General features: G+C 31.8%; 1 protein-coding gene across 2 annotated transcripts in view; it reads right to left on the bottom strand.

Moving 5' to 3' along the window:
- Positions 1-7,465: 7,465 nt before the first annotated feature.
- Positions 7,466-26,967, bottom strand: part of GLYATL3 (glycine-N-acyltransferase like 3) — a 36,783-nt gene continuing 17,281 nt past the window's right edge. Inside the window, exons 2-6 of one of the 2 annotated variants that reach the window (XM_074310683.1) lie at positions 20,249-20,358; positions 16,047-16,154; positions 13,667-13,793; positions 10,859-10,982; positions 7,466-8,252 (exon numbers count right to left, since the gene is read on the bottom strand). In XM_074310683.1, coding sequence (XP_074166784.1) covers positions 7,838-8,252; positions 10,859-10,982; positions 13,667-13,793; positions 16,047-16,154; positions 20,249-20,326 — 852 coding nt within the window. In that variant the 5' untranslated portion in view covers positions 20,327-20,358 and the 3' untranslated portion in view covers positions 7,466-7,837. The remainder of the gene's footprint in view (positions 8,253-10,858; positions 10,983-13,666; positions 13,794-16,046; positions 16,155-20,248; positions 20,359-26,967) is intronic. The other variant, XM_074310685.1, reaches the window with a different exon arrangement.

The raw sequence follows: 26,967 nt of genomic DNA on the forward strand, positions 1-26,967 counted from the left end.
AGGCTACATCAAAGCTGAAGGCTTCTCTCCCCATCCTGTAATTTACAGTATGATGTCAAATTCAAATAGAAACAGATCCCTCTGAGCTACATATTGACTTGGAAAACCACAAAATATCATTATCCATGTTATATTATAGTTTTATTTATTTTGATAAATATTTTCTAATTACATTTTAATTTGCTTCTACTCTGCTCTTGGGAATGGGGTGGGAATTTGGCAACTTTGGTTTAAAGGTTTTCCCATAGATAGCCACTGTGAAAGAAAAAGAGAGAAAGCTCCTCAGAACTCTTTGTACTCATAGTTCTGGATTGGTAGACAATTCAAAAGCTTTTCTTTGCCCTGAAATAAGCAGGTATCAAATAGTCTAACAATCAGATAAGTGATCTAAATCAAGAAAAGTACACTTCCAAGTGGTTTGCAATTGGCAGAACCTTTTAAGAATATCAACCCAATAATGTCCCAATTAAATATAGAAAAACTAGTGATTTACATATGCTTATTTTGTGTCTCCCTACTTTTCCGAAATAATTAATTGTTTTGGTTAATTTCAGTTGAATTTCAAGAATCCTCTAAATAGACAAGTATTAGATACAAAAAATGTCTTGGAGTTCTTATTTCTTCTCTTAAAAAAGCCATAATTTGTTTTATATCTGTTCTCTCTCCTTTGCCTCCCCCCATCAATTCAGAAAGCAAGAAAATAAAACCTCAATTTAAAACATCTCTGATTTGTTGTTGTATTTGACTATAAAGTGTGTGTCATATTCAAAAAATACACTTCAAGGGACATAGTGAAACAGAAGTATCCTGAAAACCTTGAATTAGAAGGAATAAAAAAAAACCCAAGAAATGTTGGAAGTAGAGAAGCTAAAGTTTATCTAATCCAACTCATTCCAACCCCAAAAAGTGAAATAACTTACCTAAAGCCATAGTAAATTATCTGATGATAATTTTGAAGATCCCTAATCAAATTATCAGCAATTACTCAGTTTATTGAAGTAGAAGTTAGTTATGTATGTCAATGCTGTTAGGATAAAACCAAATAACCTCTTCTAGTATTAGTCATATTGATATTATGTATTATCATTGTAGATTATGTGATATCATCATAGATTATAAATATCATTGTAGATTACAGAATAAAATCATGTGGCTCTGTTTTAGGGTAGCAGAAGACATTTGATCCTGAAGCTCATTCTAGTAGCATCAACACCCTTTACTTTTTGAATCACCTATCATTGCTCCATTATAATCTTTCCTTTCATACCACTTCTTAACTTCTAGAACACAGTAGGCCAGAAAAGCAGGTGTTTTAATTCCTAGGAAAACTTTTACTGAGGTACCAAGTGGAATGCCTTTATTGAGAAAAACTCTGCAGTTAGGGATTCAAAAGTTTGTTGACAAAGTTGTTATGATTGATGGACTTGTCCCTCCACCAATAATATCAATTCCCCTCCCTCCTGCTTCTGGGGTTAATCAATTACGAAATTATACTATTATATTTTATTTTTAATGCTTTCCTAAATCTATTAAAGTATCTAACATCCCGTTGAGGAGGGAACCCTGATCATAAAGAAGACATTGGACCCAATTAATTAGAGACCCCTTGGACTCCCTATTAAATTAAAAATACTTGAAGTGCCTCAGTTTCCCTTTATTGCATATTGAATTGGAATTTGAAGGCCCTAGTTAGGAGGAAAGCTAAAATTAAATCCAGGATTTCCCCCATTAATCCTCCTTGAGAGTTAGGATTTTTGAAAATAACTTTTTTACATGTCTAGCATATCATAAGCTGTTGAGACCCTGCATATCTTAGAATCAGCTGGAGTCAGGATAAGCAAAAGTCTTTATTCTTGGTATTTTGGGGTTGCTGTGAGGGGATTAGATATAGGAATCTCCACACCTCCTTCCTCTCTCTTCACAGCCAAAGAATGATCCTGCTTGTCCTACTCCACCCTCTAGATCTTTCTTCCCCTTCTATGTCCACATCCACAGATTGAGCCAGCACAGAATAGTTAAGTAGGGTCATCCCCCAAGCATATATATGTTAATAGAGAATTGTCCAATTGGTAATTAGCCTTAAGTGCTAGGTTATCTTATGTTAAGTGCATCTGCTCAGTTTTAGCCCTTTACAATAAGCAATTAATAAATTCTTGTTGACAAACTGGGAAGCTATATAATTTTCCCAATATTCCTCAAGTCCTTTTTATGACTTACTTTGTCTTGGGAGTATGCTATTCAGATTCAAACTAATACAAAGTATCTTTCTTCTCAGATCTTACCCAGAATGCTAGATATGGGTTTGGATTTCAGAAGACTTTTCAGTTCAATAAATAAATATAATTGAGACCTCAGTCAAGTTATAATTACTCAGGATAGGAACTAGTTGTTAATAATGAACACCTGACAGGTCAAAAGAAAAAAGGCTTAAACAGAGTAGATGATTTTAATAAAGAGTAAGATAAAATTTTATCACAGATTCACCATGCAATTGATTATATTAGTATGCAAATAACTGGGCTTTATTTTTCTCCTATGCTTGCCAAATGAATGATTTGATAGATAGATATAGATGAAAAATCTATATTAATAACTGAATTAATGTGTTCCCTTTCTAAGTTTCATTCATTTCTTCATCCATTTTGGGGGGGAGATAGAAAACAAAATAGAAGAATGTGTTATTTTTTTGGGTTTTTTTTGTTGTTTGTTTTATTTTGTTTTAAATTTTAATAGTTTTTATTACCAGATATATGCATGGGTAATTTTACAACATTGACAATTGCCAAGCCTTTTGTTCTAATTTTTCCCCTCCTCTCCTCCCCCCAGATGGCAGGTTGACCAATAGATGTTAAATATGTTAGAGTATAAATTAAATACAATATATGTATACATGTCCAAACAGTTATTTTGCTGTACAAAAATAATCGGACTTTGAAATAGTGTACAATTAGCTTGTGAAGGAAACCCAAAATGCAGGCAGACAACATTAGAGGGATTGGGAATTCTATGTAGTGGTTCATAATCATCTCCTAGAGTTCTTTTGCTGGGTGTAGCTGGTTCAGTTCATTACTGCTCTATTGGAACTGATTTGGTTCATCTCATTGTTGAAAATAGCCACAGATTTGGTCATCATATAGTATTGTTGTTGAAGTATACAACAATTTCCTGGTCCTGCTCATTTCACTCAGCTTACATCATGTAAGTCTCTCCAGGTCTCTCTGAAATCATCCTGTTGGTCATTTCTTACAGAACAATAATATTCCATAATATTCATATACCACAATTTATTCAGCCAATCTCCAATTTATGGGCATCCATGTAGTTTCCAGTTTCTAGCCACCAAGAAGAATGTGTTTTGATATCATTTCAAGGTTTGATTATCATCATACCTCCAATAGCAAACCAGGAAAATTCTCATGATTAAAAACTCCACAGTAAATTTTCTGTGAAGAGCATCCCACAAAAGTTCCATTCAGATGAAGAAAATTCAGAAGGCACACTTGACAAATACTGTAGATATTGACAAATGCAATCATTTTGGGTAATGACACGGCTTCCATTAACCAAATTATTCCTTAACTCTGGTATCTGCTGGATTTCCATCAATAGTCTTATGTAATACATTTCACATTTTGATTGATTAAGTGAATAAATTCTTAAAGATAAAATAGCCCAAATTAAAAAGTCAGAAATCCAATTAGAGTCTTTTACACCATTAGAGAATGTTCAAATAAAAATAAAAGTTAAGAAATGAAATGTGCCTACTACAGTAGAAACCAAGGGTTATGTTAGAGAAAGGCAATTACAAAAATCTTTGTAACTTAAGTCATGTTGATGCACAATAAATCTAGACTTGACGAAGAGGAAGTCTCTCAAACTTCCTATGCCTACTTCTCCTTGACCCATATCCAAACTTCCACAAAGATTTTAAAACACAGACCAAATGATAATTGATAATTATAATATTTACAGCTATACCTGATAACTAGTATTTTAAAAAAAAAAACTTTTTATTGATGCCTTTTGTCTTTACATTCGTCAGTTCTTAAAAAAAATTCTACTTATTTGGAATCTTCCTTTTTGACAAAGAAAAGTAATTAAGTAAAACCATTTGAATCTGACAATAGATATACAGCAACTACTATAATAGCCATAGTGCCTGGCTTGTTCATCTTGATTAACTGTGCTTAATCATCTGCTCTGTGAGACCTCCATTGGTTCAGCTTGCTTAGGTGATCTTTTCATTTTATTGTTAGAGTCATTCTTTGGGCTGATTTTTTTTTTTTTTTATTAGTTTGTATATGTGTGTGTGTGTAATATATTTTTCTCTTTTTTTTCTAGTGTATTAGTGGAGGTAGTAGGGAGAGAAAACAAATTCTTATTAAATTAAAAATAAAAACAAAACAAGAGAAAAAGAGAAGCATCAAGGATGATATAAAATTACTTTAGATAAGTATTCTCATTCACCTTTGGGAAAGTCACTTAATTTCTCTGAGCCTAATTTTCCTCATCAGTAAGATGAATGAGTTGGATTAAATGGTCTCTAACATTTATTCTAATTCTAAATTCTATTATCTTTTTTTCTTGCTCTCATATATTGTTCCTACATAGGTTTTCTTTCTAGAATTATATTTTACCTTTTCACTGTGTTTTATTTGTTTAATTATTCTTTTATTTGCTGAGACAAGAGGACCAATAGATACCTTCCAATTGTCCTTCCCTTTTACTTTATTAGTCTTAATTCACTTCATAGACTGTGAAATCTATGTTTTAAAATAATTTTAAAAATGCATTAGGGCATATAATGAAACAATTCTTTTCAGCAAGCCTTAATTAAGAGTCTTCTAAGTGCAACAAATTACATTACATATCAATGATAATGAAATATGACTCTAATATTCAAAGAATTTACATTCCTTTAGAATAAACTTTTAATTAAGTACAGAAAAACAAAGAATTGTATTAAATACAGAGATCTATAATTTTTTAGGCATGTCTTTTTAAAAATGTATGATGATTCATATATCTGATCAAAATGGAATGTCCATTTTCTCTAAACTTAGTTTCCATGCTTTTCAAAGGTTCCTTCTGGTACTGGACTGACTACCTTTCCTATCTGGTACATTCAGATTATTACAACCTTCAGAATCTTGGGAAACTTTGACAGCTTCACAAATTAACAATGAGACTCAATATATTATTCTCTGTGGTCAAATCAGTCTTATTAGATAGTAATAGTCATTTTTTTTTGCTTTAAAGCAGAAATAAATACACACAGACAGAATATGAAGTTGTATTTTTATTGTTAAATTCAAGAAACATCTATAAAGCACTTACTCTGTGAAGGCACTCTGGTAAGTACAACTCTTTTCAAGTAAATATACCAAAAAACATCCAAAAACACAGTAAGGCAAGGGTAGCAAGATGAGAAAAAAAAAATTAAATAATACTACTATGACTGTTAGAAAAGCTGGGTGCTAGGTTTTTTTTTTTTGTTTGTTTGTTTGTTTTTGTTTTTGTTTTTGTTTTTGTTTTTGCTTTAAGTATTTGATTTTGAACAATTCATTCAAACTTTCTGGGCTCAATTGCCCAGGATTATAGGGATTAATTTTTTCTAAGATCATTTGATAATATAAAATGTTTTGATTTGATGACTTCTAAAATGTAAAAGTCAGCATAGTGCACTGAATAGAGAACTGAAAGTATAGTTAGGAAAATTTGGGTTCAAGTTCAATTTCTGAAACATGCTGGCTTTGCATATCTTTTCCTGCATATACTATGTGACACTGGGCAAATCATTTAACCTTTCAGTGTTCCAGGCATTTTTTAAAGATTAGGTTTCAAAGAAGGTGTTGGCCTGCATTAGTAGAAGGGGTTTGTTTTTCCAAGAGTTTTTACATCAATGTAGTCACTTAAATTATATGGAAGTTGTCTTTATGAATATTTCATGCTAAGGAATAGAAGCCATACCTCAGATATGCATATTATATATTTCTTAATAGAGCATTATACATATATAGACTCTCAAATATTTATCCATAAGGAATGCAGTATGGCTTAGTAGAAAGGATGCTAGATTGGATTTCAGAGAGGCTGGCTTCTTAAGCCATGGATCTTTGTTAAATGAAAAATAAAAAGTATCCCTCAAAGCCATCTAGTCCTACACCTTAATTTTACCAATGAGAAAACTGAGAGAAATTTAAATGACTTGTCCAATGTTCAAACAAAGTAAAATAGATTTGCTCTCAAGTCCTCTGACTCTGGAGCTAAACCTCTTTCTAACTTCCATTCTGCTAATTTTCTACTTATATGAACTTGAGCAAGTCACCTACCTTTTTTGAATCTGTTTTTTCCATCTATTAAATGAGAGGGTTGGAATAGATGATTAATAAGCTTTTTTGGACTCCAAATCTATGAATTCATATCCTGTTTTGTTTAAATGGACCTTAGATCTAACCTAGGGAAAAAAAATTTAGGATACTACAGATACTAGCAGAACTGCTGAGATATTAAATTATGGTGTTTCAATAAAATCTCTCTACCAATCTGTCATATGAATCTTCCCTGAAATAATTAAATTTATTGGATGCCAGTATGTCCTTCCTGACTTCCCCTCAAGGGTAAAATATGCAGTCATACTTACAGTTCTTACTCAGTAGCATGGTCATTTTGTGACAATTGTTTTATTGTTATCAGATGGAAGTCTGGAAAAGTTATTTAAAAAAAAAAGATCCAGAAAGATTCAAGTATTTCATTCTGTCTGCCAAAGTTTTTTCCTATAACATAAAGGTTTCATTTCCTTGTATCTAGAACCAAGGACGGTTACAAACTTTGCCTTAGACAGAAAGGTTTTTATCTTTAAAGTTAACTATAGAGAGATGGGGAAGGCAAGTGGAAGGAAGGAGACAAGTCACAAAATAACAGAAAGATGTATAGTAGTTGGTAATATACAGTGCTTAGTAGTTAAATAGTATACACTAGTATTCTATCATCCAAGGAATGTAGATTATGAAAGATGTGGGAAGGGAAGGGAAAGAAGAGAACCAACTTTTATTAAGTGCTTTCTGTTTGCCAGGCACAGACTTAGTTAAGTGCTAAATGCTTAACAAATTTAGCACTTGACCTTCATAATAATCCCCTGAGATAAGTGTTATTATTATCCCTATTTTATTGTTGAGGAAAGCTAGTCAGAGTCACACAACTAGTATCTGAGGTTAGATCTAAAATCCAATCTTCTTGATTCTACACTCAGCATTCTATTTACTGAAATTAGGAATTAACTCTTAGAGACAAAAAGGTGAGTCCCAATAAGATAAAGGAAATGGGAAAGTAAAGATTAATACATATAAAGCTGAGTCAAAAGTAATGGAAAGAAAAATATGGGGATTAATATAGGGAGGCCAAAGTGTTAAAGAGTTGTTAATAACCTGGATTATACCAAGTGAGCTGTAGCCAAATGTTTATATGTCAAGTCTTTTATTCTGAGATGTTAGCCTTTGTCATGCATGCTAAGAAAGGGCTGCTGACTCCCACATTAGCCTATCCATTAAAAGTAGAATATGGAATTGCCTGAACTGAATACCAGAATGGCAGACATATATACTTTTTTGGTAGCTTCTGAACTTTTAGTTACTTCCAAATGGGCCTGGGAAGAATTGAATCATGATCTTCTGATCCTTCATGTTTTATTTTGTGTTTCCCCCCCCCCCCCCTCCCCAGGACAACATTGGGACTCTCATACTTCCATTTCAATTCCTTCTTCCATTGCAGGAAAGGTAATATTGAATAGGTAGAAAAAGTAGAAAGAATATCAATTCTGCTTTAGGGATATATCTATCTAGGCAGATAAAGCTTTAGGCGTGAGGATAAGTCTATGAAAACGGCAAGGTAAAAAACGAGCATTAAGACTTTCAAGAAGACTTATTGATGCTGTGTTATCATCTAGGACATTGCCTTGACTTGGGAATCCTCGGCTTTGGAGTTTCCTGGCCAGTGTAATAGCCACCAGTCGGCTATAGCCTTTCCTACGGTGCTCTGGCAAGGTGTAACCATGAATCATTGTGGAAAATTGGTCTGTAAGACCCCAAGAAACTGGTTTTCCATTTTCATCTCGGACACACACACTAGGAAAGCAGTAGATGAGGTTCGCAAGGTACTGGTGACACTGTTCATTTCCACCCCGGGACCAAGTTCTGTTTAGCAGACCAGCTTCAGCAACACTCAGGTAAGATAATCGAGGTGAAGACGCCACTCTAAAGAAATACATGGCATGTTAGATAGAATTTAGTCATAGAATTAGAAATATTTCTATCTATTTCTGTCTTTCAGGTAAATTCATTTTTGACAAGAATAGTGTCAAGCTAGTGAAGTACTTAAATGATTTATAAATAGATTCCATACTTCTCTGTACCATCCCTTTAAGTAATTTAAAATATTCTGATTACCAGTAAGTTTGTCCTTATGTCTAATTGAAATCCTTTGTTCTTCAACATAATTGTATTTATTCTTTTTAAAATTAAATTAAATTTATTAAATGAAATAACATCTCATATAGCATAGTACACTAAAAAAGATAATTGTACATAAACAAAATCTACTATTTCCTTCAAACATAAAAGAAACTTATCATGCAAACTTCTTTTTCCTTTTCTATTCCCACCCTCCCACAGTCATCCCATGGCTGTTTTAGAGATGGCTTAGAGACAAATATATATATATATATATATATATATATATGTAAAATTGTTTTATATATACTTCTATTTATCAGTTCTTTCTCTGGATTCAAATATAGCCTTTCTTCACATACTATTTGCAGCTAATTTGGGAATTTAGAATTATGTATTTGCTCAAAGTTGTTCTTAAAACAATATTGCTATTAGTAATACAAATTAAGGACTACTCAGTATGGTATAAATAATAATCCTTTTTAAAGTTTTATCATGTAACATATAAACTTTAGCTAAAACTTTTATCAGTGGAGAAAGTTCCTATGCCAGGAATAGTCTATTCTGATAAAGTTAACAGATCTTCCTTGATTACATTTAGTATTTTTGCAAATTCTCTATATCTTATAACATTAAAATAGAGAAATAAAATAGAAAAAAAGAGAACTTACACCAAAAAGTTATAATAATTAGAATTAAGTGGAAGTGGACTATACCTAAATCCTGGATAAGAAGACTGTTTTGACAGAAGAACTTACAAAAAGAATAATATCAATAAAGTTATCATTTGCCATACTGTACTAGTAATAGACACCATTTAGATAGGGATGCATTTTCTAATTCAAATGTGTCTAGCTGTCCTGTGATTTTTTTATAGGTTTTTTTCTTATAGGTTTCAGATTGATAAGCATAAAGTCATCTTAGACAAAAAAAAATGACAATTGCCTTGTAAAGAAACAAATTCTATAGTTCTCTGTGGCATCCCTTTGGGGCACCTTAAAAACTTTTGACCATCAGTTAGTTTCAGTACTGAATTTACAGCTTTCTCCCTAGTGTTAAAATTGACTTTATCAGCCAGTTAGCTATTTAATTATGAAACAAGAAAACAATCTATCCTTTGGCTTAATTTAAAAGTCTTTGGCTTTAATTCATTCTTCAAAATTATAACCAAAAGAAACCAGAAGACATGAATTCCAATAATCTCAAAGTTGCCAATGGGGACATGGTAAACTACAGAAAATGTTCTGTAACTATAAAATGTTAAAAGATCAATTGATCCTCCAGGTAGCAGTAATTAAGTGGGATGCCATATCCCAGTTTTTGTTTCTTTTGCTTAGTGATTAGAACATTAAACAATTAATGGATGACTGGGGTCACTGGGCTGGTTACCATTGTTAACTGGTCTAACTCTTTTTCAGAAGACTTTACCTCCCAAGTCAATGTTTAGTGTAAGAGTAAAACAAGATTTTGATGAATAGGCCTTAGTGATTATTGTAATAATCATAATGATAATATTAATAATAATATATTCTGCTTAATTGAAATAAAAAATAAGAATGAGATAATGATTATAATGAGCACTACTCATATTTACAATTTAATTTTTATTTATAATTTTGTCTAAGTTATTGTTATACTAATGTCCAGAGCTGCTACCAGTATTTTTCATTCCTGGCAAGATTCAAAAAATACACTCTGGAAAGCAACATGAAATATACCCTCAATTCCAACTTTTTAAAAAGACAAATTGAGTGGAAGTTTTGCTGAATGGAGTCAGGGTAGGATAGCAACTTATCTGAGATACAGAAGCCTCAGGAAGGACATATCTGGCAGCATTTTATTTAAACCAATTATTCTTTTTTATTTGTTTAGTTTTTTTGTTTTGCTGAGGCAATTGGGGTTAAGTGATTTGTCCAGGATCACACAGCTAGAAAATATTAAGTGTCTGAGATCACATTCAAATTCAGGTCCTCCTCACTTCAGGGCTTGTGCTTTATCCACTACAACATCTAGCTGCTCCTAAATCAGTTATTCTTGCTAAATAAATGCTAACTTTCTTTAGTTGACTTACAAATTCTAAACTGGGTAAGGAGAATACAAATGTGATTTGAAGTTCACCACAGACAATGAAGAATCTATTCAGACTTATTATTTAGAGAAAAATGAAGAACTTCTTTATTGTATACTTTGTATGTATGTGTGGGTGTGGGGAAGAAATGCAATAGCCTTAATTTACTGACTTCAACTTCACTACTCCAAAAAAATGTCAAAATTGCATTTCAGTTCTAAGACCAATTTTAGTGCCTAATCATTAATTATTTGTGAAGAAAAGTTTGGATGTATTGATACTTACTGCATGTATATTCTTAATGTTAATCCTTCCCTAAACAAAGAAAATTGACTTAACCCACCCGGAATTGGCATCTGGCATAGGGAGGGGAGAAAATTCGACTGCCTTAAAAGATGTCAAATTTACATCCAACTGTTTCGAGTTTGCAACAGCCTTGGAAACTTCATATATCCCATCCTGGAGTCCTATGAAGAAATAATTTTTTTAAAAAGATAATGAAAATGAGTATTTTATTTGAGAAATAAAGGCAACTGTTCATTCATCATAGAATTGTTATAATAATTAGAGCATACACTAAATAATTATCAACATGTAGGATACAGCAGGAAGAAAACTTGGCTTAAAGCCCCCAAAAATTGTTTACCAGGATTTTGGGTGAGAGCAACTCTTTTCATATCTCAATTATGGCACTTATTAGCTTCATGACCTTATATAAGCCAGTTTATGTCTGTGTTGCAATTGCCTTATCTGAAAAACAAGAAATCCTTGACTTGTAAACTTTAAGATTTCTTCTTGTTCTACATCTGTGATTCTGTGACTGTAATTTCAAATTCTGGCTCAGTCATCTAGTAGGGGAGAGACCTCAAGTGTCAATTGATTTCTCTGAGGCTTTTCAAGATTTTCTTCATTGGCTAGTTGTGAGGAACAAATTAAGTAATGTATGAAAGTATACATAGTATATAGTAAAATTAAGTAGGAAATATTTTGCAGAAAAAAGAATAAAATAATACATTCTAATTTCTAATGTGATTTTGTGTGTGTGTGTGTGTGTGTGTGTGTGTGTGTGTGTGTGTGTATTATATTCCACATAAATGAGGGGAAGGAGGAGGAGCTACTCAATTACTTTTAAGGAACCTTGAAAGCAAAATGTTTGTGAATTGGTATCTTAAAGTAATAATTGAGTTCCTAGAACAAGAAATAGCAGGAGTCATGAAAATAATAAAAAGGACAACTAAATTCTGCCCTAATCATTTTGCTTTTGTTTTTAATACTGAATCTCCTTATTTCTCACAAGATAGAAAAGCAATAAAGATTGCTTTTGGAACAATATTACTATTGATCTATACAGAAACTTTGACCTATTCTGTTTCTGACCTGGGCTGGTTCACCCATCTTTAGGTAGTTTGGCTATTTTTCCTTCCTAAGAGCCCCTCATGTTGGTGTTGTATTTAATGTGAATACCCAATCATCTTTAGCTCTAGTGGTGCTCAGAACAGAAGACTCAGTTTCTCCCAGTGGCAGAGATTACAGGTACTTATAACCATGCCCTGCTTTAATTTTTTTTATTTATAAGTGATTTTTGATAAAGGGTTAAATAAATTAATTTCATTTTAATCTTATGTTTATTGATATATTTTGCTTCTTTCATTTACACATATTTATTTTTCTCCTCTAATAACTAGCAAGCCATACCTTATGAAAAAGTTTTTTTGGGAAAAAAGTCAGGGGGGGGACAGTTTGTAAAATCAACAAATCCATTGTATCTGGAAGTATATACAAATTCCACATATATTCTCCCACCTATGCAAGGGGAAAAAAAGACATGCAGTTTTTTTTTTTCCATTTTTATCCAAGGTCAAACTTAAGCATTATAATTACTTAGTATTCATGGTTTTTCTTCCCTTTATATTTATATTACACATATTCTTGTAGCCAATGTGTATAGTATTTTAATTGTTTATCCTATTTGTATCATTTCATGTGTCCTTTTACTCTTCTCCAAATTTATATTCATTATTTCTTGAAGTGTAATAATATTTCTTCATATCTATCCCTGTATCATAATTTGTTTAGTTATTTCCCAAGTCAATGAGTATATATTTCATTTTTATGCCTTTGTAACTTTGAAAAGTAATACTACTAATATTTCTGTGTACATGAAACCTTTTTCTGTCTTTGAGCTTTTAAGGATAATTTCCTAGCAATGTAATTTCTAGGATAAAGGGTAAGGATATTTTAGCCATCTATGCATCAATCAATCAGACTATCATCTATTATATAGAGCTATATATAATCTATTATCTGTTTTTACAATTTACACAATATTTGGACCAATTCATAGCTCCATAAACAACTAAATCTGATTATATGCCTTCAAGTAAATTATCATTCTGCTGATTAGGAATTAAGAACAAAAGGAGAGAAGGAAGATATGTTGGTAAATAAATATGAGTTGGGTCAATGTAAATATGGAGAACCAAAGGTTTCTCATAGATTTAATGATTTCTAAAAACAACTTATAAGGCAAATAATTTTAAAATGAACATCATTAAGATTATAATAATTTGTTCTACCATGTTTGTTTGGCATATATTTTTGTTGAAAGAAAAAAGGAGATTGTGACCACATAATAAAAGAATTGGAATGCTATTATTCTTTCTAGTTGTTTGCAGAATATAAAATTTCCCTCTATATCAATCTTATTTCAAAATACTGAGAAGAACTATAGTAGGATTATATATAGGAAAATGGAAAAGGAATAATACATATAGCCATCTTTTGAAAGCACCTCTGGAAATCTATAAGAGGTGTTATAAAAATTAAAATAAATTACAACAAAAAAGTCTTCTTTTAACTCTTCTTGAGTTAAATTTTCACATCACAAAGAAACATACTCATACTTTTGCTGAGGCAATTGGAGTTGTGACTTGCCCAGAGTCACACAGGTAGGGAGTGTTAAGTGTCTGAGATCAGATTTGAACTCACATCCTCCTTGACTTCAGGACTGGTGCTCTATCCACTGCACCACCTAACTGCTCCGAAGAAACATACTTTCAAAAATAAATATTAACCACAACCAAAATAAAAACAAGCAAACAAAACAAAACAAGAGAGCCATGAATAAAATTAGGGGGGAGTCCATAGCTACCTTGTATCTGAAAGACTTGCTTCCAGTTAATAACATCAGGCTCCTCTAGAAGCTTATGATAAGCCCTGAAATCCTTATAGAAGACTGCATAGGCATTGGTATAATGGTCCAGGTCATCTGTCTTAGCCTAGAAAGAAGTATATGGTCATGGAATTAACAAAAACCTATATATGGGAGATCCAAATGTTGAAGGTCTGTGTCCTGACCTGCTCAACTATAAATTCTTAAAGAGAATGTATCCTTTATAGCAGTTATTTCCAAAATATATTACGATTTTTGAATGTGTATAAATGTATTTATGATGGCTACACTCATTTTCCTGAGTTTCAATTTAACTTTAGATACTTTCTAGCTGTATAACTATGGACAAGTCATTTAATTCTGCTTACTTTATCTGCCTCAATTCCTCATCTGAAAAAAATTAAGCTGGAGAAGGGAATAGCAAAGCATTTCAGTATTTTTGGCAAGAAAACCTCAAAAAGGATTATAAGAAGTCAGACATTATTGAAAAACAACTGAACTGAATTCAGATAATATATGTGCATATTTTGACATTTATAAATGTATATATAGGTGCATGTATGCATTGATACACATATGTTTCTCTCCTTATTCTCATGGCAATCTGCCCTGAAATCATGTGCTATTTTGACTTAAGCCATTACAACTACACTGAAATGCCCCATTATCCATGAAGAAGCAGATGGACACCTCAACAATGATTCAGACTTAAGTTGATTAAGGATTAAAATGATTCTTCATTACTGGATACAGAAGAATAGTACTTCTATTTCATAGTTAGTCAGGCACTGAGATTTTGGTCTCTACCCTTCCACATGCAACCTTGAATATACTGTTCCTAAAGTGTTGGTTTCTTGAAGACTATACTTAATTCTGTTCTGTATCATCACAACAATATCCATGTAAGTGAGACCTTTATTAATTCTAAACCCCTAAACCAACAATTACTTCTTTCTGTTCTATCACTGGCCCTGGGAAAATAGAGTATGTTACTTTTTTTTTAATCTTTAAAAAAAAAAGAACATAACATCCAGAAGCAGAGAAATGATAGTTCTTTTGTTCTCTCTCCTAGTTAAAATACCTAGGCAAAATATTGACAAACTGGAGAACATCCACAGAAGGGTGACCAGGATCACATGGGCCTAAAGATCATACATATGAGGATTGTTTTAAACTAAGGTTACCAAGGGAGTGTTGTAACTATCTTCAAGTACTTGAAAAATTGTCATGTAAAAGAACCATTAAATATAAAAACAATTTTATTAACCAAAATAAAGTTTAACCAAGTTTTGTAGAATAAAAATAAATTGACTGAAAATATATACTTTTTGCTATGACTATATTCAGTTTGCGCAGAACTGAACTCAATATTTAAGTAGTTTAATTAATTCTGAATGTATTTTATGTTATTTGTATTGTCTGTAAAAGTATACACTTGGATTACTTGGATTGATGTTTGAAATTTGAGAAAGAAAATCAAAATACACATTCAGAAAACAACAAAGTCAAAATTCTTGCATCCAAAGTTTCAAAAAAAGAATGTGAATTAGTCTTACGCCATGGAAAAGCTCAAAAAGGATTGTAAAAATCAAATAAGGGAGGTAGAGGAAATATTGGGAAGAGAAATGGGAGTGATTCAAGAAAATCATGAGAAAAAAGGTCAACAGCTTGGTAAAAAAATATATGAATATATGTCTGGGGAGAGTCACACAAGTAAAAAGTCCTATATTACTAAACTAATTAGTATATTAATAGTGTAGTTCTAATAACATAGCCATAAATTGGGTGGGTCAGCTATGACCTTTCATCTGAAGTACTTCCTCCAAGTGAAAATCTTCCTGTCCATTGGCCCTAAAGGATACTACCTCTCTTACAGAATCTGTTTTTCTTCAGTTGATTCTTTTTTTTTTTTTTTTTTTGTGGGTTATGGTTCTAGGATCCCAGACCATGCAAGGTAGAAGATTAATGGTTGACTCTAAGCAGGCTTCCAGCCCAATTACATCTAACTAGAGTAGACTAGCTCTTTCTTGTGTTTGCTCTTCCTTTTCTTGCCCAAATCATTCCCAACCTCTACAGATGACTTCGACCAAGGTCCCAGAATTTCTATTTACAGTTCCTAGTAATAATAGACGATAACAATTTATTAAAAGTCCAAGAGGCATTAGTTATGTGTTATTTTATATGATAAATATTTCATTTAAAGTATGTAAAATTGTCCTGGCTATTGCTTCTATTCCTTTCCTCCTGGATGAATTCTAATACCTATTTTTCTCCTCCTCCAAAATGTCAGTTATCCCCTATTACTACACTCCTCTTTGGTTGACACAATTTTAAACTAATTTTCAATTTCAGTAGATACCTGTTTCTGGCGCCGAGTGATTACAGTTTTAAAGTTTGGCCATGAATCCACTACAACTTCCTTCCGAAAGGGATTTCCACGATTCATGTTCATTACGGCTCCATAAACCTAAGTCAACAAATCCAGAAAAAAAGATAAATAAGAATTCAACCATTAATGACTCATATGGTAATCTTCATTTTCTACTGAACAATGACAGCAATCTTAGCACTGAGATAACTAGGAGAAAAATGAAAAGGAAACATATTCTCATGCTTTCTCTGGCTATTTTATTGGTATCCCTCCCCCCCCCACCCGCAAAAAGTTGCCAGATCTATGTAATCCTATGTGCCTGCACCCAAATTTCAATTAATAAACAAACATTCATTGAACTCCTATGGTCTAAATATTGAGAATAAATACAAAAGAACAAAAATAAACAAACAACAACAGAACTCCGAAAAAAACAAACAATAACAAAATGAAGTACTATCTATCCTCAAGTAATCCTATTGTCTGTATATATGTAAATATATACAGAATAAATGCAAACTAATTTAGGGTGGACACATAGTTGGGGATAAAGATACAGAAACTGGTGCTTGATATGGGTGAATATAATATAGGAATGTCAAATACCTTCATGAGGGACACTTGGTATATATATACAAATACATTTTTATCATTCAATTAAGACTTTCAAAAAAAAATAAGGTAGGGTATAAGCAGAAAGACCATTATTTTGTGCATATTTACATCAATTCACTTTACAAAATTTACTTGGCAGCTAGCTAGCCCAGTGGATAGAGCATGAGACTTGGGGCCAGGAAGACCTATAATTCAAATCCTGCTTCAAACACATACTGGTTGTGTGACCCTGGGCAAATCACTTAAGCTCTGTTTGCCTCTGTTTTCTCTTCTTTTAAGTGGGAATAATAATAGTATTTATTTCATGAAGGTTGTTGTAAGGATCAAAGGTGATTAATAAAGATCTTTTTAAACCTCAAAGCACTATATAAATGCTAGCTATTATTCAGTAACAATGTATATTATATTTTAATACTTTTTTTGTATTGGCTGTAAAATCTTTGATATTAGGGATTATTTCACCCTTTCTACTTGTATTCCTAATGCCTAGCATAATACTTGACACATAGTATGCATTTAAGTGTTTATTAAGCAATTCATTCATTTGTGAGACATAAAAGTTACTATGTAGAAATGCATGAAAAAGTTTATTAATAAGTTTATTAACTTATTCAGACAAAGTTCTGAGAATCCAGTAAAATCATATTTCAAATGACTTAATAATTATAGATAGCCAGGTACAGTGCCTGGCTATATTAAGTACTATATATAAACATTAAATATATAAAGTACTTTACAAACTTTAAAATGGTTTATATATATTTGTATATACATATGATATATATGTATATATATTATACATACATGTATATGTTTGCATATGTGCGTGAGATAATATTAGCATTTTCTTTGGGGGAATGTTGAGTAGATAAAAATTTTAAAAATTTTGTATATCAATGAAGGATACAATAAATTTATACTTTTGAGACATTTAAAATTCCAAATACTCCAATAGATACTCTCTTCACTAGTGTAGATCCTCTTTTTCTGTATCCTCTCACAAAAATTCACCAGTAGATTCATCTAAGACGCTAGAGGCCTTTCTTTAATTCTTTAAACATTTCATGAGTATCAATGCAGCTGTCCATCTGCCCATCTTTTGACATTTACTCTTTCACTGTTCTCAGTTAATTTTCTTTTCAGACATTTCCAATTACATAGTTTATCCAAGGTTTCACTTTATTACATCAATTAAAGTGTTCTCTTCTCTTGTTCCCTTTACATCCAAAATGTAAACTTCCATTAAACATTTTTTTGTGAGTTTCATGGCATTGGACACAGATAGTTCAGAGGGTAATTAACCCAACCTGCTTTTGGTTCCTTGAATAACTTTTTTTTTTTTTTTTTTTTTTTTTTTCTCCAGTGAATGTGGCTTTCTGAGTTGTTTTGTGTGCCTGGAGAATCAAAGCTCTATTTATGAGGCAGCATAGAGAATGGAGCTGAATCCTGACAGGGCTGCATTTGAGCCCCCCTTCTGTCATTTGCAAGCTATGTGGCTTTTAGCAAATCATCTTCTGTCTTTAGAACTTGATTTCCTATTCTGCAAAATGAGGGGCTCTGACTTGATGAATACTAATGTCCCTTCCAACTCTAAATTTATGAGCCTGTGATCTTTCTTTTTGTTAATACTCTCATTAAGTCCATTTTATTGAGGAAGCCTTCCCAACTTGGAATGATTTCTATTAATAAGAAAGGAGTGTGAATCTACTTTAAATTCATGGAATTCTAGTAGACTGGATATATTATATGTGTCAAAAAGAGTAATAAATTATAGCTATTTGATAAGTATCACAATGCTAATTTATATTTTACACAATCATAGGATTGATGAGTAGAAAGAAACTCAGAGAATATTTACATTAAGTCCTTCCAGAGACAAAATTCCTAAAATATCTTCAACAAGTGGTCATCCAGTCTGCTGTTGAAATTATCCAAATGTTGAAGTATTCTTTACCATTTTGAAAAATTAATCCATTGAATTCTTTGACAACCCTACTTGTTATTAAATTTTTCTTTATGTGGAGCTAAAAAACTTCTTCCTTGTAATTCTTTTCCTTTAGTTTTAGATGTCTACTATTTAATATAGTTTTCTTTATGTTCTAAATGTTGAATTAAGAGTTATGAAGTTAAAAAAGTAACCTCTTTCAAAACTCAAGTTTAGATGAAAACAGAGAAAAGTGACTAACCTCAAGATTAGAAGATAAAACTTTAAAGTCTGTGAGGAGTCATGCTTCAGTAACAGTCATTATTTGAACATTAAGTATTCCCTTTTTAGGGAGTGACAAAGAAACTAGAGAACTAAAGAGTTATAGAAGCATGATTGTGAATTAATTATATGTAACATGATTCATTAAAAAGTGTATGTAAAATTAATATGCAAGTATAACTTGAAAAAATAAAATAAGATAATAAAAAGGAATTAATTATATTTAATTATGTAACTATTCAACTTCCTAATTATAATAATCACTAGTTTTTGTTGTTGTTATTCAGTTGTTTCAGTTCAGACTCTTAGTCATTCCATTTGGGGTTTTCTTGGAAAAAATATAGGAGTGGTTTGCTATTTCTTCTTTTACAGATGCAAAAACTGAGGCAGTGTTAAGTGACTTGCCTAGGTTCACACAGCTAGTAAGTGCCTGAGACTGGATTTGAACTCAAGAAAATGAGTATTCCTGAATCCATGCCTATCCTCTGTACCAGTAAATATTTGTATAGCCTATAGGTTCCCTGTGGTTTATCTAAACTTGTCTCTTCTAGCAACTAACATTGTGCACTTAAATTTTTAATATTTTCTCTTAATAAATGTCTTTTTGTATTAGTTAATGAGTTAAACATAATAGAATCCTAACAAGAATCTCTGACAAAATGAAGAGAGAATTCCTGCTATATGTTTATATGTATATGTGATGATATTTATTGAGAAACAATATGTCATAACATGAATTCAAGAACTACCTCTGAAATCTGTTGGCTAAATAACCATAGATACGTTAATTGAGCTCTCAGTCATTTAGAATCCCTAAAATTGTAATTTGTAGAGTAGAGCTGGCTTGCATTGGTAAAAGTTTTCTCACTTGAGAGTTGCCTATACTAGTGAGAATACAAGCACAGTCTCTATCTTAAAACGTAGCTATTTAACCAATATTTATAGAATTTTACCAATTATATTTTTTGATAGAAATGCATGTATAACTTGAACAAATGTTTTATATTTTGAATGATAATTCCTCGAATAAATTTGTCTTCTGGGTTATTTTCATCCTGCTGCTAGCTACCCAAATTGCATGTATGATGCCAAGAAAATTAACAAGCCTTGAAGACTTAAAACCATGTTAACTGTAGCAAATATCATGAATGCATTTTTAACATCTCTATGTCTTATTTTCTTCATTTGGAAATGAAACTATATTCCTTGATTATGTTCATTAAAGTTTAAATATCAAGGAAAGTAGCCTCATTTTCAAATGAAGAAAATAAGACAGAGAGATGTCAAAAATTTAGACATACTCATATAGCAATATGTTCTCTCAGGAATTTGGTATCACTACTTCTTAACAAGAAAAGGTATATGATACCTTGAGTGATTCAGGAAAGTTATTACGCAGCATTTGCTCTAGCATCTGAAGTTTGGTGGAACAATTAAGTAATATCATCTTCTCCAGAAATCTTAGGAACAACACAGCTTCTAATTTAAAATAAAAAGGTTTACTTTAAACATGACTTTAAAAAAAGAAACAGTATTTTATTTTTCCAAATATTTAAATATTACATATAAAGATGAATTTTAGCATTCATTTTTATAAAAATTTGAATTCCAATTCCCCCCTTCCTCATTCCTCTTCCTTTCCTAAAATGTTAAGCAATTTGATATAGATTACATTTGTGCTATTATATAAAACACATTTTCATATTAGTCATGGTTGTGAAAGAAGAAACAGAAAAAAATGAAAATAACCTTTCTCTGGATATAAATAGTGGTTTTCATCATGACACCTTTGTAATTATCTTGGTTCATTGTATTGCTGATAAGAGCTAAGACATTCTTAGCTGATCATCACAATATGTTGCTGTTGCTGTATATAATGTTTTCCTGACTCTGCTCATTTCACTTTATATTAATTCATATATGTCTTTCCAGGTTTTTCCACAGTCTGCCAGCTCATCATATCTTATTGCACAATATTATTCCATTATATTCATATATCACAATTTGTTCATTCATTCTCCAAGTGATAGGCATTCCCTCAATTTACAAAAAAAAATTGCCACTGCAAAAAGAATTGTTATAACTATTTTTATACATTTAGGTTATTTTCTCTTTTTATAATCTCTTTGGGATATAGACCTAGTAAGTGGCATTGCTGAATCAAAGGGTTTGATTGACTTTTGGGCATAGTTCCAAATTGCTTTCCAGAACGGTTGAATCACAAAATAAACACACTCTCCCTAAAACATAATACCTTAGAAAAGTCAAAAACTTACAGATCTCCAGAACCTCTGAAAACACAACTGCACAAAAAACTTGAATCTTGAGACAGTAGTCCATCAATTTGGGAAGTGGAGCCCCACTTTAGCATAGAGTTAAAATTCAAGAAATAAGCTAGAAATGAGCAAACAAAAATGAAAAAAAAATTCTGACCACTGACAGATACTGTGGTGACAAAGAAAATCAAAACACACATTCAGAAAATAACAAAATCAAAATTCCTGAATCCAAAGTCTCAAAAAAACAATATGAATTAGGCCATAGAAGAGCTCAAAAAGAATTGTAAAAATCAAGTAAGGGAGTTAGAGGAAATATTGGGAAGAGAAATTGGAGTGATTCAAGAAAATCATGGAAAAAAAAAAAGGTCAACAGCTTGGTAAAAAAAAAAGAAAAAGACAAAAAAATACTGAAGAAAATAACACCTTAAAAAACAGTATTGGGGGGGGGCAGTTTGATGGTGCATTGGATAGAGCACAAGCCGGGGAAGTCAGGAGGACCTGAATTCAAATGTGGTCTCAGATATTTAACACTTTTTAGCTGTGTGACCCTGGGAAAATCATTTAACCCCAATTACCTCAACAACAATAAAAATAAAAGAAAAAAAAGTATGGGTCAAATAGTAAAAGAGGAACAAAAATCAGCTCTCAAAAAACAAAACAAAAAACAAAAACAAACAAAACAAAACAAAAACAATTCAAGTATCTTGAAGCCACAGTCAGGATAACTCAAGATTTAGCAACTTCTATATTAAAGAACTGGAGGACTTCTAATATAATCTTCCAAAGGGCAAAAGAGCTAGGATTATAACCAAATCTACCCAGAAAAAAAGTTGAGTATAATTTTTAGAGGGAAAAATGCATATTTAATGAAATAGAAGACTTCAAGCATTTCTGATGAAAAGACCAGAGGCAAATAGAAAATTTAACTTTCAAAAACAAGATGCAAAAAAGATATGAAAAGGTGAATAAGAAAGAGAAATCATAAGAGATTCAATAAAGTTAAAGTATATTCCTACATGGGAAAATTATATTTATAATTCCTAAAAACTTTTAAGGCAGCTAAAAATAGTAAATATAGAAAATAAATGTATGAGTTGAATGGGAAGGTATGATTATTATTTTTTTTTAATTAAATTAAAACATGAAAAAGTAGCATGCCCTGGGAAAAGGGGTGAGGAAGAAGATATAATAGGGTAAAGTATCTGCTATTAAAAAAAGTCTGAAAGTGATTGGGGAAAATAAGGAGGGGAGTACCTGAACTTTATCTCATCAGAATTGGCTGAATAGAAACTTATCTTACCACAAAGGAAAGTAGGGAAGGAAGGCTATAAGGAGTGCAGAGGGAAGGAACTTAAAGAAAGGAAAATAGTTTAGGGGAAGCAAAAGTCAGAAGCAAACCGCTATTGTGAATGAATAGGGTAAAAGGAGAGAAAGAGTGGAATAAACAAGGGGAAAGAGAATAGAAGGAAATACATAGTCGATAATCATTACTGTGAAACTTTTTTTTTATAAGTTTCTCTTATAAAGACTTCATTTCTCAAACATAAAGAAGAGTCAAATTTATAGAAATAAGAGCCATTCCTCAATTGATAAATGATCAAAGGATATGAACAAAATGTTCCCAAAGTAATTAAAGCTACCTGCAGTCATATATAAAAAGGAGAAAGGGAGAGAATTTAGAACTCAATTTTTTAAAAAAAGGTTATAATTGTTTTTACATGTAACAAGGAAAAATAAAATATTAAATAAGATTAAAAACAAAACAAAACAAGCAACCAAACAAAAAGAATGGTTGAATTAGAGCATTAATGTCCCAATTTTCCCACACCATTTCTAGCATTTATAATTTTCCTTTTTTTTTTTTTTTATAACATTAGCCAATTTGTTAGATGTGAGGTGGTGCCTCAGTTATTTTAATTTTCATTTCTCTACTCAAAAAGATTCTCTAATTTTCATGTAACAATAGTTACCTTTAATTTCTTTATCTTAAAACTGCCTGTTCTCTTGCCCTCTGGATTATCATATTCCAAGCCCTCTAGTCCTTTAATGTAGAAGCTGCGGCTACATAATATTTAAATTTTTTCCTATTTGACTGCTTGTAGTATTTTCTCCTTGATCTGAGATATCAGAAATTTGAGTATGATATTCATGGAGGTTTTCAATTGGGAATCTCTTTGAGGGAATGTTAACTTTGATTTTTTTTTCTGTCTCAGATTTCCTCAATGTCCTGGGCCTCTATACATCTTGTTGCAAAGTCATAAGGTAGGCTGTTCTTAAAGGCATCAGAATTTAAAAAATCGAAGATCTTGTGTTTGGGAGTTGATATATTGACCAAGTGGAGTTCATCATGGTTGAATCAAGCAAAGGTATAAAATAAATTGTTAATGGATTTCTGGGCTGTAGCTTTAGAAATCATTAAACCCAATCCCCTTATTTTATAAATGAGGAAACCAAGCCCCAGAAAAGCAAGTGATTTGACCAAGACCACACAAACAGGGTTTCAAATCCAGTTTTTCTTTCTACAAATATAATACTAAAAAAAAACAAAAACAAAAAAAACTAAAGCTTTTTAAATTTCAAAATATATGAAGGGATAATTTTTCAACATTAATCCTTGCAAAATCTTGTGTTTCAATTCCCTCCCTTTCCCCCACCCCTCCCCTAGATAGCAAGTAAACTAATATATGTTAAACATGTTAAGTATATGCTAAATCCAATATATGCATACATATTTATACAATTATCTTGATGCACAAGAAAAATCAAATAAAAAAAGCAAAAAAAAAATCAGAAAGAAAATAAAATGCAAGCAAACAAACAAAAAGAGTGAAAATACTATATTGTGATCCATACTCAGTTCCCACATTCCTCTCTCTGGGTGTAAATGGCTCTCTTCATCAAAAGATAATTGAAACTGGTCTAACCCTCTGCTTCTATACTACTACAGCTAAAAAAGTTAATACATTTGGAAGTACTCAACTAGAATTTTGTTATAGGTATATTTTGGAGAAACAAATTGGAATGGTAAAAGAGAAAAAATCTTTTCTTCTTCATATTCATAATGACATAGAACTAGAATCTTTCTGAATTCAACAAAGGAATCAAGTCCAGACAAACCAAAGTGTCACAGAAAATTCTTGCATCTCTTCTATCTAGGCACTAAAGAAAACTAAAAGTTCTCCATTAGAGATTTATTCCTTTGATTTCTCCTAATTGTTTTTAGGATCATAACTCTAGGGCTAAAAGGACCTCACAGGCTTTCCAGCCCAATTTCATTTTTATAGAGGGGAAAGCTGAGGTTGGGATTCATTTGGTTTTAAAACATAGTCACTCTTAGGAAAGAACAAGTAGCAACATCATGATAGTTTGTGTTTATATAGCCTTCCATATTTTCTCTACAATTCTGTGAAATATTTAAAATGATTATTATTAGACCTAGTTTATAAATGAGGAAAATGAGAGTGCAATAGGATTAAATGATTTGCCCATGAATGTATGGCTACAAAGTAGCAACTCCAGGGTTTAAACCCATGTTCCCTGATTCCAGGACTACTTTTCCATTCAATTATACTTTGTCCCTTCACTAAGATGTTTGTGACTGACATTTTGGAGAGGAAATCAGCAGAGAACATGATGTTGAGAAAGAGGAATGAGAGGGCATAATTGTGGAAGGTAAATTGTTTTTTTCCCCAGAGTCCCATTTAGACAAACCTATATGAGTTTTAATTCTCCTGGGAGTTGAAGGGCAACAGTGCTGTATAATCTCTTTAATTCTGGATTTGCTGACCCTATATCTTAGAATTTTACTGTTCTGCTTGGCAAAAAAATGATATATTTTCTAAATTTGAACATATTATTTAGAATATACAATGTATATCCTTTATTTTTATTCCTAATTTAAAAGTTAGATTTTAAAGCTATTTTCCTATTTAAAAGAGATTTTGATGAATGAAATCAAGACATGATTTGAAAGGGTGCCTTTGAAATGTGAGTTAACATAATGAAATGTTTAGGATCACTTCCTTGGTATGAAATGGTTCTCATGACACACACTTTGCTCACACACTTATTACAAAGATACTTACAGAGAGATAGCAGTATAAAAAGATAAGAAGGCTGACTATGAAGTCAGTAATACCTTACTAAAAACCTAGATGTTTACTCTGAATTTTACTCTGAATTCTGTGATCCCTTGGGCTTCTGGGAGAAGGAGCACTTGAAACTTCTGAGACCTCTAAGAAATGCTATACCAAGATACATATGCGAGTAGAGACCAATATAATTCAATGGAGAGTTTATTGAAAGCTTGATATTGCTGGGGAAAACACCCAAATCAGACAGTCCTGAACAGTAGAAGGTAGGGGTTTATAAAGGCTAAAACTACTAAGAGGAGGGGATTCTATAGCATTAAGGGAATAATAGAAACAAAAAGTAGAGTTTTCTATAATTATAATTTTCTATTTTTCCTCTAACTGCAATTAAGTGCAGTTGAAAAAATTGTTTTATAATATTAACTCATAACTTTTTTTTATACTTAAAGTTTATGTTGGCTATTCTTATACTAAATCAATTAAAATTAGCTTAACACTTTTTTTTTTTAGAATTTGAATATAAAATATGCACCTAAACAAGTGTTCTGTTTAGGAAAAGCAAAATAATAACACGTGAAATGAAGTACATTAATAATAGAAAATAAATCTCTTCTTTTCAACCACCAGATAGTATTCCTAAGATTCTTTTGATAAACAGGGCAGTGAAACATTCAATTCATACTCTTTTTTCTCATATTTTCTAAAATGATCTACTTACACAGAGAAAAATATTACTCATCTTACCTTTTTATCTGAGAGGAAATTTCGGTGTTATCTCTTTTCTTTATTTACACTGTATGCATATTGTATATATGCTTCCTGCTTTGCAATTATGTGCAAAAAAACCTTAATATCATAGCAGGATAGGTGGTTGAAGACACAATTTGTAATGTCTGGGCTCTTCTTTGTGTCTGTGTCTGAGACCGAGCTCAAGCGTACACCACACACTCGAGTCTGCTTATTTCAAGTCCTCTCACCCCTTAAATGCCATAGTACAATTATATCACTAGAGAACACTGAGCATGTGCCAACTGTAGAACCATTACATCATACTAAGTACTAAGTATATATGAAGTAGAAAACCATTATCTCATCAATCACACCGAGTAAACACTCTGTTGTAAATATCTTTGTTTCAGGTGTACTTTTCCAGAGTTCCCCAATATCTGTAGTACTCTACATCTCCCACTTTCTTTTGTTTTAGAACACAGGTAGTCACACCCCTCCTGACTTCTCAGGAAGGGAGGTGGACATCAAAGGGAAATGAGGAGCCAAGCCAGATATTGTTAGCAGGTTTCCTCTGGACTGAAGGGTCTAACTTGAAAAAAGGTATACATAAATCCATTAGTATGGGAGGTATTATACAAGCACATAGTAATATAACATAGCCTAGTAATGATGTAACAAATAATATATGAATCAACATGAGGAATTATACATGTCTAACAGTCCTAGAAGGAGGGTATTTATAAATAACATTCACTTCCTTCAGCAGCCAAGAGATAGTCCAAAACCAATCTATTGCCCAATACTTCATGTGTCAGGGAATTTAATGATTCCTGCAAGTTTTGAAGTTCTGTAACAGTCTCAACAACAATTGTTGATGTTCATGAGTCAATTGCCATAGTCATAGGGTTAACAGTCATGCTTTTTTCAGGGGCACATATAGTCAGAGATGGAACCATCTGATGTTTCTTTTTTCCTTTTTTCCGAGGGTC

The sequence above is a fragment of the Sminthopsis crassicaudata genome, chromosome 4 (assembly GCF_048593235.1).
Source record: "Sminthopsis crassicaudata isolate SCR6 chromosome 4, ASM4859323v1, whole genome shotgun sequence".
Lineage (NCBI taxonomy): Eukaryota > Metazoa > Chordata > Mammalia > Dasyuromorphia > Dasyuridae > Sminthopsis > Sminthopsis crassicaudata.